This window comes from Chrysemys picta, chromosome 2, assembly GCF_011386835.1.
Source record: "Chrysemys picta bellii isolate R12L10 chromosome 2, ASM1138683v2, whole genome shotgun sequence".
Lineage (NCBI taxonomy): Eukaryota > Metazoa > Chordata > Testudines > Emydidae > Chrysemys > Chrysemys picta.
In genome coordinates, this window is record NC_088792.1 from 211,478,982 (window position 1) to 211,491,803 (window position 12,822).

The 12,822-nt window shown below is 45.9% G+C and overlaps 1 protein-coding gene across 8 annotated transcripts in view; it reads right to left on the reverse strand.

Annotated features, from left to right (window-relative positions):
- Positions 1 to 12,822, reverse strand: part of OSBPL1A (oxysterol binding protein like 1A) — a 143,167-nt gene that overhangs the window by 109,685 nt on the left and 20,660 nt on the right. For all 8 annotated transcript variants that reach the window (XM_005282780.5, XM_065585351.1, XM_065585354.1 and 5 more), the window contains 2 exons: positions 11,923 to 12,008; positions 3,901 to 3,975 (listed from right to left, as the gene is read on the reverse strand). In XM_005282780.5, the coding sequence (XP_005282837.1) occupies positions 3,901 to 3,975; positions 11,923 to 12,008 (161 nt within the window). The remainder of the gene's footprint in view (positions 1 to 3,900; positions 3,976 to 11,922; positions 12,009 to 12,822) is intronic.

The following is a 12,822-nucleotide window of genomic DNA, read 5'->3' on the forward strand; positions in this document are numbered from 1 at the left end:
GTAAGGGTGGCAATACCATACCATGCCATCCTTACCTCTGCGCTGCTGCTGGCAGCCACCCTGCCTTCAGAGGTTGGCTCCCGGCCAGCAGCTGCTGCTCCTCTCCAGCTGCTCAGCGCTAAAGGCAGTGCTGCAAAAGTAAGGGTAGCAGTACCTAAACACCCCCTACAATAACTTTGTGACACACCCCAACTTCTTTTTGGGTCAGGACCCCTACAATTACACCACCATAAAATTTCAGAATTAATAGCTGAAATCATGAAATCTGGGATTTTTAAATTCCTATGACCATGAAATGGACCATGCATTTGGTAGGGCCCTAGTAACACGTCACTAAGAACAGATGGTATTCACCCAAGAGTTCGGAAGGAACTCAGATATGAAGTTGCAGAACTACCAACTGTGAACCTAATCACTTAAATCAGCCTCTGTACCACATGACTGGAAGATAGCTAACACCACCAATTTTTAAAAAAGGCTCCAGAAGCAATCCTGGCAATTATAGGCTGGTAAGCCTAACTTCAGTATGCAGCAAATTTGTTGAAACTACAGTATAGAACACAATTATCAGACACATGGATGAACACAATGTTGGGGAAGAGTCACAGCTTTTGTAAAGGGAAATCATGCTTCTATTTATTAGAATTCTTTGAGGGCGTCAACATACATGTGGACAAGGGTGATCCAGTTGACAGTGTACTGGGACTTTCAGAAAGTCTTTGACTAGGCTCTTAAGCAAAGTAGCAATCATGGGATTAGAGAAGGTACTCTCATGGATCAGTAACTGGTTAAAAAGATAGGAAACAAAGGGTAGGAATAAATGGTCAATTTTCACAACAAAGAGAGGTAAATAGCAGGGTCCCCCAGGGATCTGTACTGGGACCAGTGCTGTTCAACATGTTCATCAATGATCTGGAAAAAGGGGTAAACAGTAAGCTGGCAAAATCTGCAGATGATACAAAGTTACTCAAGACAGGCAAGTCCAAAACTGGTTGTGAAGAGTTACAAAGGAACCTCACAGAACTGGGTGACTGGGCAACAAAACGGCAGATTAATTTCAAGTTTGATATGTGCAAAGTAATACACATTAGAAAAAATAATCCTGATTATACATACAAAATGGGGTCTAAATTAGCTGTTACCACTCTAGAAAGATCTTGGAGTCATAAATAATTCTCTGAAAATATCTGCTCAATGTATTAGCTTTTTTTGACTGCAACTACAATGTTAAAGGAACCATTAGAAAAGGATAGATGAGACAGAAAATATAATGCCACTACATAAATGTATAGTACACCCGCATCTTGAATACTGCATGCAGTTCTGGTCATGCCATCTCAAAGAAGATACATTAGAATGGGAAAAGGTACAGAGAAAGGCAACGAAAGTCATTAAGGGTATGGAACAACTTTTATACAAGGGGAGATTAACAAGACTAGGACTGTTCAATTTAGAAAAGAGACTACTATGGGGGGATATGATAGAGGCTTGCAATATTATGAATGGTGTGGAGAAAGTGAAGGGGGAAATATTCATTATTCACATAAAACACAAGAACCCAATGAAGTCAGAAGGCGGCAGGTTTAAAACAAACACCACCACCACCCCGCACCCTCCCCTCAGAAAGGAAGTACTTCTTCATGCAGTGCACAGGCAACCTGTGGAACTTGTTGCCTGGGGATGTTGTGAAGGTTGAAAGTATAACTGGGTTCAAAAAGAGAATTAGATATGTTCCTGGAGGACAGGCCCATTGGTGGCTATTAGCCAAGATGGTCAGGATGCAATCCCATACTCTGGGTGTCCTTAAACCTCTGACTGCCAGATGCTGGACTAGATGACAGGAGAGAGATCACTCTATAATTGACCTGTTCTGTTCATTCCCTCTGAAGCATCTGAACTGGCCACTGTTGGAAACGGGATACTGGGTTAGATGGACAAGTGGTTTGACGCCATCTGGCCGTTCTTATCTGAAGTCTAATTATTCTTTATGCCAGTGATACTCAGACCGAGGGTCTCGAGCTGCTAGGGGCTCTTCAAATGCTTCTCCAGAGGCTCTTTGCAGCACATGATATTAAAATACTCATTTAATGATTAAACCATTCAGGATGCTTTTACTAGGTTATTAACCAGTTGTAGTTGATAAAATACTTAGTCATTTTGCTGTGAGAATATATCTATATTATAGTCTATTTAAACAGTATGATGGGAAAGTATGGGGGGGGAGGGATAGCTCAGTGGTTTGAGCATTGGCCTGCTAAACCCAGGATTGTGAGCTCAATCCTTGAGGGGCCATTTAGGGATCTGGAGCAAAAATCTGTCAGGGGCAGTACTTGGTCCTGCTGTGAAGGCAGGGGACTGGACTCAGGGCCGGCTTTAGGCAGATTCCCCCGAATCAGACCCCACGCCCTAAAGAGGAGCGCCTAACTTAGGCGCCTTTTTAATTTTTACTCACCCAGCAGCGGGTCTTCACTCGGCTCTGGGTTTTCGGCGGCAGGTCCTTCACTCGCTCCGGGTTTTCAGCGGCGGGTCCTTCAGTGCCATGGAAGACCCGGAGCAAAGACCTGGCGGCACTCCGGGTGAGTCATCCCTGCCGGAGCCCCGTCGAAACTATTCGAATCGGGCCCCGCACTTCCTAAAACCGGCCCTGACTAGAATCAATGACCTTTCAAGGTCCCTTGCAGTTCTATGAGATAGGTAAATATATACATGTAAACTAAATATTTTCCATCATACTGTTTAAATATGAATATATAGTACTATAGAAAGAGAAACAATGAATTCACACTACTGTGGCTCATTTGGGTAATGTTGATCACTAATTTGGCTTCTGAACCACTGAGGTCTGAGCATCACTGCTTTCTGCTATGATTCGTGAGGGATTAATAAGGGGTCTGTCAAGTTGTATGCAGAAACACCTACTTTTCCCATCCCTCCAAACTGGCTTCCATCTGACAACCAGCATTTACAGCTGAGAGGCTGATTAGTGCTATGCTCCCGCACTAAAGAGCTTTACCCTAGGCACATCGCAAGAGTGACGTAGGAAGTGATTGCACAGACAGGCGTGCAGGTAAAGTGCTTCAACAGAGGAAAATGACTATGGGCTGGTCCACACTAACCCCCCAGTTCGAACTAAGATACAACGTAGCTGAAGTGAAGTATCTTAGTTCGAACTACAAGGTACTTACCGCGGGTCCACACGCGGCAGGCAGGCTCCCCCGTTGACTCCGCGTACTCCTCTCACGGAGTAGGAGTACCGGTGTTGACGGCGAGCACTTCCGGGATCCATTTATCGCGTCTAGACAAGACGCAATAAAATCGATCCCAGAAGATAGATTGCTTTTTTCCAAGCTGGGAGGGTAGGGGAAATATCAGTCTTCCTTCTCCATAGCTGCTCTTTCCTTTTGTTCTCCAGGATGTGGCTGGCAGCTGGAAAGGGGGAACATAGGGTATGTCTATACTTACCGCCGAACCCGGAGGTAAGTATAGACATACCCTATGTTCCCCCTTTCCAGCTGCCAGCCACATCCTGGAGAACAAAAAAGGAAAGAGCAGCTATGGAGAAGGAAGACTGATATTTCCCCTACCCTCCCAGCTGGAAAAAAGCAGTTTTCTCTGCCAAAAAAAGCCAAAACCAAATCTGAGGATTAGACAGTCTAGATTTTAGGCACATTAAAATTTGCTCTTTGGTAGCTTTCTGAAATGCACTGCTACAAGGATTTTTCCTACCTCAAGTGCTTTGGCTTCAATGTGTTACTATTTTAAAACCACTTAACATTTTTAGATGCCATTGACACCTTATAGCACCCTTTAGGGGACACAATCTTATGCTGGGGTTGCCTTATGCATCTTGTGAACCACACAGGGTGGAATACAAGTAGTTAGAAAATAGTATATTTTTACCTTGCGTCCAGTGAAGGCTGCACGATGTAGTGGAGTGTCCCCCATATCGTTTAACACGTTCACTTCTGCACCAGCCTGCCAAGACAGAGACAGTTAAATAATGCTGGAAACACAGGCAGGTCAATAGGTTACCTCTACAAAACTATTCCTTCCAGAAAGAACTCAGTGTTACTGACACCTTTTTGTTTATAATCTATTTGTCAAGAATGAATTACATGAATTAGGAGGCTCTCTGTGTGTCCCAGTATAGTTGTAAAGCTCAATCAGTGATAACGTGTGAAGATTTAGAGGGGAGGAAATCTACAACAAGGAGCCCTTGTGAAAGGGAGAAAATTCAAATTGGGGCTATGTCTACACTTAAACAGCTACAGCAGCGCTGTTCTACCGCTTCAGCATAGACACTGCTACTTCCCTGAGAGGGAGTAGCTAGGTCAACAGAAGACTTTTTCAGTCAACCTAGGCTATGTCTACACTAGAGAGTTTACAGTGACACCGCTGTATCAATGCAGCTGCACTGCTATAAGACCTCTAGTGTAGTCGCTCTATAGAAGAGAGCTCTCCCGTTGACATAATTAAACCACCGCCAACGAGTAGTGGTAGCCACGTTGGCAGGAGAAGCTCTCCTGCTGACATAGCGCTGTCCACACTGGCGCTTATGTCGGTGTAACTTATGTCACTGGGGATGGGGGAGTTTATTCACCCCCGAGCAATACAAGTCATATGACATAAGTGGTAGTGTAGACACAGCCCTAGAGCTGTCTATACCAACAGTTAGGTTGGCTTAACCACTTTGCTCAGGGGTGTGAATTTTTCACACTCCTGAGTGACGTAGCTGGGTCAACCTAACTTTTTAAGTGTAGACATGACCTTTGTTTTGCTGTCACTCCTCTCCACACACAAATTGCATACAGCAGCCATTAAAGCTAGTAATGTAATTTCACTCTAGTTGAAAGACATCACACAGTAGTACTATGTATACACTGTAGTGCAGTCTCCTCTTCAAGAGATTACACGGGCCATGACTAGCAGGTTTCATGATCTCTTCACTGGCTCCCTGCCCCTTTCCACATCAAGTGGAAACTCCTCTGTACACCATAAAGGACTGTACCACTGTATTCCTGTCTGAATCTCAGCTCCATTTTCCCCCATTCCTTTCCTGCACTTGAGATCCTTGCTCTCACTCTTCTTTCAGATCCCACTTCAAACACTGCTCCTGCTGAACCCTACTGTTAAAGTGGTCAGAAAGATCAGGACAAGCTGCATATGCAACAGGATTAATGGGACTATGTGGTTTTACTATAGCTGGGAAACTGATCTAGTGATTGAGCTCATGAGGACTAGAGTCAGAGGATTAGGTCTATTCCTGACTGCCACAGAGTACCCTAGGACAGGGGATCTCAACCTTTTCTTTCTGAGGCCCCTCCAACATTCTATAAAAAACTCCACGGCCCACCCGTGCCACAACAACTGGTTTTCTGCATATAAAAGCCAGAGCCAGCATTAGGGGACAGCAAGCAGGGCAATTGCCTGGGGCCCCATGACACAGGGACCCCCGCAACGCTAAGTTTGGCTTCAGCCTCGGGTGGCGGGGCTTCAGCTTTCTGCCCTGGGCCCCAGCGAGTTTAACACAGATCCTGCTTGGCAGCCCCCCTTGGATCTTGCTCATGGGCCCCCCGCAGGACCCCTGGTTGAGAACCACTGCCCTAGGACAAGTCACAATCTATTTAACCTCCATTCATCACTCCATCTGTAAGAAGGGCACTAGAACTCACCCACTTTTGTAAAACACTAATCTATGGATGAAGAGCATTTGACAATATAAACATACTTTTGCTATCCCCCCCCCCCCCTTCCCACCCTGAAGGCTTGCCATTTGTTTACGCTATGTTGTAAGCAAAGTCTTTGGGTCAGGGACCGTATCATTTGTTGATACTAGCTTTCTTTGATGGAATCCTTGTAGAAAAATCTCAGTCTGTTTTCCAGACCAGAATCTCCTGATAATTAGTTAGTTTTTCCATGTTGAACCAGGTCCAAGTTTACCTGGATTTATTCCCAATCAGTTTAAAAGAAGTCACCCCTCCCATTCACTGTGGCTTTCAGGAAAAAAGCAAAAAAAGCCACATTTGTTTTTGGTGCATGTATCTGAATGCTGCAATTAGCTGTACTTTGCAAATAGTTGGTTAGCTTTTACAGAGCTCAATTGCCAACATTGGTTATGCTTAAGGCTGCGAGTCTGTCACGGAGGTCACAGGGCCAGCAGCAGCAGTTTGGGTGTATGGAGGGGGCTCAGGGCTAGGAGCAGGGGGTTGGGGAGTGTGGGGGGGCGCTGACCTCAGGATCCCACTGGCATGCCCCCCCGAAGCTCCTAGGTGGGGGTCTCCGCACAGCCCGCTGCCTGCCCCCACAGGCCCCGCCCCTGCAACTGCCATTGAATGCGGTTCCTGGCCAATGGGAGTTGCAGCAGCCAGCGCTTGTGGCTGGAGCAATGGAGCCCCCACCCCAGCCCCTGCCTCTGCCGCCTAGGAGCTGCTGAGACAGAGCCGGGTAAGAAGCCCCTGCCAGCCCTGCCAACCCCAACCCCACCCCCATCCCCAGTATCAGCAGGGATCCCAGGCCACGCACCATAGCCTGGCCCTCCCCCTCCTGCAGTACTGGGGGGTCCCTTCCCCCCCAGCACCCACAGCCCCCCTGGACCTCCAGCCCACCACAGCCCCCCACCCAAGTTTTGGTCAGGCTGGGTATTTTTAGTGAAAGTTATGGACAGGTCATGGGCTGTAAACAAATTCATGGGCCCATGACCTGTCCATGACTTTTACTAAAAAGTACCATGACTAAAACGTAACCTTGTTATGCCAGAAGCAGCCAAGTTAGCTTTAGGCTTTATCCACACCACGCAGCTTTTAGTGACACGACTGTGCCGCTGAGAGCTCTCCTGCCGACAAAAAACTTCCACTCACAACAAGCAGTGGCAGCTTTCTCAGCAGGAGAGCGCTCCTGCCAGCAAAGCACTGTTCACACCTGCGCTTTTCCTCGACAAAATTTGTGTCTTTCAGCGCGGGTTTTTCTTCTTCTTTTAACCCTTCTGAGCAACAAAAGTTTTGTTGTTCACCTGCCAGCATAGACAAAGCTTTATTTTATGTTAGCATTAACAGATTAAAAAAAAAAGGAGGGTCTCCGCCATAACCTGATGTTTCTAAGAAGTTTGAGCAAAGACTCGTTTAAGCCTTATTACTTGTGCCTGAAGTAACAAACATACACTGATCCTTCTTTGAAAATTTATACACATGCTTATGTGCGTCCTCTGCTGACATAGTAGTATCATTGACTATTTTTTCATTTTATTAATGGCACACATGCCAGTCTCGACTCTTTGGAATTTAAAATTAAGTGTTAAGGTAGCTCAGACTTTTACATCCCATGTGTCTGAAATACTGTGACAAATACTGCAGGTATTAAGTTTCTTAAAAAGACTCAAGGCCTAACTTACTGTATTACCTGAGTTTTATGCTGATGTAACTGAACTCAACAAGCTGGTGAATATAAAACTCCAGTTACTATACTTGATTAGAGCATCATTGTTTTATTCGGTCTACCTAAAGGCATATTTTGTTTCCTAATGCTTGAATTTAAAGTTACATTAGTCTGTTAGCCAACATTTTAAAAGTGGTTTAGTGTAAACAAATACATTATCCTAGGCTTTAACTGAACCAGCTTGTTTACATTAGGCTTCAGAATGTCACCACACACCTGCCAATACCATCCTTCAACTACTTCAAGGTTTTGTCTAAACTAGACTTTAGATTTCTTGTGCCAAATTTTCAAGAGTAGGTGTGTGCAAACATTTGGTGTGCATGAACAAGCCACACATTCAGAAGTATGTAGTTAGCTGCCTTCAAGTGCAATAGTACATAAGCACATAGAATCATAGAAGAGTAGGACTGGAATGGACCTTGACAGGTCATCTAGTCCAATCCCCTGCACTAAGGCAGGGCTAAGTATTATCTAGACCAATGGTTCTCAAACTTATTTGACCAGGTACCCCTTCTTTGTGTCTGCAGTAGTTTATGGCCCCCTCACTCCACATACATACTGCCACCCGGCTCTGAAGGCAGAGTGGAGAGCAGTAGCTGCTGGCCGGGCACCCAGCTCTGAAGGCAGCGCCGCACCAGCAGCAGTGCAGAAGCAAGGGAGGCAATGTGAAAAGTGATACTGATGAATAGCAGAAGTAAGGGTTGCAAGGGGCGCTAAGTGCAGCATGGGTTCAGGCTCTCCTTCCCCCTCCCACTCCCATCTCTCACCTGAAGGCGGCAGGGCTCTGGCTGTCAGCCTCAGGGTGGCAGTAGCAGCGCAGAAGTAAGGGTTGCAAGGGGAGCTAAGCCTGCTGTGAAAAGTGAGAGATTGGGGGGGGAAGGAGAGCCTGAACCCATGCTGCACTTGGTGAGGGATTGAAGGAGGGGTGGCAAGGAGCGTCTGAGCCACCTCCCAGGGGGTGGGGATGGAGACCCAAGCCCAGGCTGTACCTGGGGCTGAGAGCCAGAGCTCTTAAAAATAAGAGCGCACATCTCACACCTCCAGACACATTCCAGCGCCTCCCTTGGGAGGCCTGCCCCAGTTTGAGAACTGCTGATCTAGACCAGCAGTTCTCAAACTGTGGGTCGGGACCCCAAAGTAGGTTGCAACCCCCTTTGAATAGGGTCACCAGGGCTGGCTTAGACTTGCTGGAGCCCAAGCCCCACTACCCAGGGCCACAGCCAAAGCCCAAGGGCTTCAGCCCTGGGCGGCAGGCCCCCGGTTGCAGGCCCCCTGCCTGAGGCTGGAGACCTTGAGCTTCAGCTTTGGCCCCACTGCCTGGACTTTTGGGGCTTGGGCTTTGGTCCTGCCATCCAGGGCAGTGGGGCTTGGGTGGGCTCAGGCTTCGGTCCCCGCTCCTGGGGTCATGAAGTAATTTTTGTTGTCAGAAGTGGGTCCCAGTGCAGTGAAGTTTGGGACTCCCTGATCTAGATCATCCCTGACAGATGTTGGTCTAACCTGTTCTGAAAAACCTCCAAATGATGGAGATTCTACAACCTCCCTAGGCAATTTATTCCAGTTAGGAAAAACTTCCTAATGTCTAACTTAAGTCTCTCTTGCTGCAATTTAAGCCCATTATTTCTTCTCCAGTCTTCAGCAGAGAAGGAGAATTTATTACCCTCTTTATATCAACCTCTCATGTACCTGAAGACTTGTCTCCTCTTCTCCAGACTAAACAAACCCAATTTTTCCACAATGTTGTCTTGATCTTCAATAATTTGTTCTCTGAACTTTCTCCCATTTGTCCACATCTTTCCCAAAGTGTAGTATCCAGAACTGGACACAATACTCCAGTTGAGGCCTTATCGGTGTTGAGTGGAAGAATTATTTTTCGTGTCTTGCTTACAACACTCTTGCTAATATATCCAGAATGATGTGTGCCTTTTTGGCAACAGTATTATGTAATTGACTTATTTAGTTTGTGATCCACTATAAACCCCAGATTCATTTTTGCAGTACTCCTTCCTAGACAGTCATTTCCCATTTTGTATTTATGCAATTGATTATTCCTTCCTAAGCATAGTACTTTGCATTTGTCCTTATGGAATTCCATCCTATTTACTTCATACCATTTCTTCCGTTTGATGATATCATTTTGGATTCTAATCCTGTCCTCCAAAGCAACAGCAACCCCTCCAGGTTTGCATCATCCACAAACTTCATAAGTGCACTCTATGCCATTATCAAAATAATTTATGAAGGTATTAAATAGAAATGGATCCAGGACAGACTCCTGAGTGACCCCACTTGATATGCCCTTCCAGCTCAATTGTGAACCATTTGATAACTAGTCTTAGAAGGATTTTCCAACCAGTTGTGCACCCACCTTGCAGGAGGTTTGTTTAAGCTATATTTCTCTAGTTTATGAGAAAGTCATTGAGACAGAAGCAAAACCTTACTAAAGTCAAGATATATCATCTCTACTGTCTCCCCTATTCCACCAGAGAAGGATATTAGGTTGCCTTGACATGATTTGCTCTTGACAAATTCATGTTGACTATTACTTATCACCTTACTTTCTTCTAGGTACTGACAAATTGATTGATTTGCATCATTATCTTTCCAGATACTGAAGTTATGATGACAAGTCTATAATTCCCTGGGTTCTCTATATTTGCTTTTTATAAACAGGTGCTACTGTATATTTGCCTTTTTCAGTCCTCTCCCCCAACTTCCATGAGTTCTCAAAGATAATTGCTAAGGCTGCATGTCTGTCATGGATTCCATGACTTTCCATGACAGCCGTGACTTCTGCAGCAGCCAGTGCAGCTGCTCGGATTGCCCCAGCAGCAGCTGGCCCAGGGGCTGTCTTGAGCCACTGTGTCCTTTCCCCCCCTGCAGCAGCAGCTTGGGTATGGGAGGGGGCTCAGGGCTGAGAGATGGGGTTGGGGCAGCGCTTACCTCGGGGGACTCCCTGGAAGCAGCTGGCATGTCCCTAAAGCTCCTAGGCGGAGGGGCCAGGGGGGCTTTGTGTGCTGCCCCTGCCTCCAGGCACTGCCCCTGCAGCTCCCATTGGCTGCAGTTCCTGGCCAATGGGAGCTGCGGAGCCGGCGCTCGTGGCAGGGGCAGCACTCCCTCCCTCCCCGGCCATTCCCCGCCCCCAGTACCCCCAGGGTCCCAGCTCAAGTTTTAGTTACGGGTATATAGTGCAAGTCATGAACAGGTCATGGGCCATGAATTTTTGTTTATGACCCATGACCTGTCCAGGACTTTTACTAAAAATACCCATGACTAAAATGTAGTTTTAATTGCTAATGGATCAGAGATCTCTTCAGCTAGTTCCTTAAATATGCTAGGAAGTATTTCATCCACCCCTGCAGACTTGAAGACACAACTTGTTTAAGTAATTCTTAACTTGTTCTTTTCCTATTTGAGCCTCAGATCCTACCCCATTTACAGTGATGTTCACTGTGTTAGTTATCCAATCACAGCTAACTAACTTTCAGTGAAAGCAAACAAAAAATGCCATTTAACACTTCAGCCATTGATGCATTTTCTGTTATTGTCTTTCCCTCCACATTGAGTAATGTGCTACCTGGTCCTGGTCTTCCCCTTGCTTCTCATGATTTGTAAAATGTTTGTTATCCTTTATGTCCCTAGTTAGTTTATTCTTGTTTTGTGCATTCACCTTTCTAATTTTGTCCCTATAGGCTTGTGGGTGTTTTTGTTTTTTTAATATTTGTCCTTTGTAATGTGATGTAGTTTTCACTTTTTGTAGGACACCGAGTTTCAGGTCATTAAAGATGTCTTTTATACTTCCTAACTTTCCTACCACATTGGGATCTTTTGCTCTTGTGCCTTTAATAATGTTGCTTTAAAAAATTGCCAACTCTCCTGAACCTTTTTCTCCTTAGACTTGCTTCCTCCTATAAGATCTTTCCTACCAATTCTTGGAGTTTGCTAAAGTCTGCCTTCTTAAAGCCCATCGTCTTTATTCTGCTGTTTTCCCTCCTACCATTCATTAGAATCAATCTCTATTGCATTTCATGATCACTTTCACCCACTTCAGATTCTCAACTAGTTCCTCCGTTTGTCAGTATCAAAACCAGAATAGCCTCTTCTCCCAGTTGCTTTCCGTACCCTCTGTAACAAAAGAGTTGTCTCACATGCATTCCAAGAATGTTAGATAATCTGTACCCTGCTATTTCCCCATGCAAATAAGTACACGTGCAGCATGTAATTAAATACAAGTATGCACACGACTAGTGGGAAGGATAGTTCATTGCCTTCACTTAGAATTGCATTGCTTCTCTTCAAGCAAACGGTTTGCACTTTCGTAGAAAAACCACTTTTCCTGTTTATTTTGAGGTTTCAGAAAAAGACAACTAGCTATTGGTCACCTGAACAACTTGTGGTATCATGAAAAAAATTAGTATTAAAATAAGGTGGTATCATGAAAAACATTATGTAGGATCTTCAGACTAATTTACAAATAGACAACATTATGTATACCTTCAGCAAATCCTTGACCACATTGCCATGTCCAAAATAGCATGCAAGGTGAAGAGGCGTCCAACCCAAATTAGATTTACTTCTGCCTAAAAATATGAAACAGAACATCAGGTAAACAAATGCTTTTGTAATATAAGACAGTAGGAACAGTTCAGTGTAAACTGTAACATCTTGCCAACGCACACAAACAACAGACATAGTTAGTCTCTACAGTGAGAGCAGCCATTTATAGATTTCAGGCCAAAAAGGACTATGAATATCTAGTCAGACCTCCTGCAGAATAAATAAAATAAAAATTTCCACCCACTAATTACTGCACCAAGCCCGTAGCTTGTGGCAGAACTAGAGCAGCGTTTCTCAAATGCAGCCACTATGGCTGCATGTGGCCACCAGGGGTTTTTCCTGCGGCCACAACAGCCTCTTGTGCAGAGATGGAGGAGGGAGCAAAGCAGTGGCCCCTCCTGGCAGTGCTCAGGGGCAGGCTTCAGCTTCCCCCCACCCCCGGTTCAGCCAGAGGCTCCGGCGACAGGCAGTAGTCCCCCCTCACCAAGCTGCAGCCGCAGGACTCGAGCAGCAGGCTTCAGCTGCAGGCCTCCTGAGGTGGTCTTCAGCATCTCTTTCCCTCCCCCACCCCCCAACTTCAGGGCTTTGGTTTTCAGCCCCCTTGCAGTAGCAGGGCTCTGCCTATGGGCCGGGGCCTCAGCCCACCCCCAACTCGAGCCCTGGGGCTCTGGGCTTCTGAAGGGCCAGCCTTACCAAGCACTGTGGTCCAGAGGCAAGAAGTGGGGTGAACCTGGGGTCCAAGGCCATGGAAGGGAGCCCAAGGCAATGGGGAGGAAGCAGTGGAGCCTGGGGAGGCAGTGGGGGCCAGGGGCACCAAAATGTAACTCTACATTATTT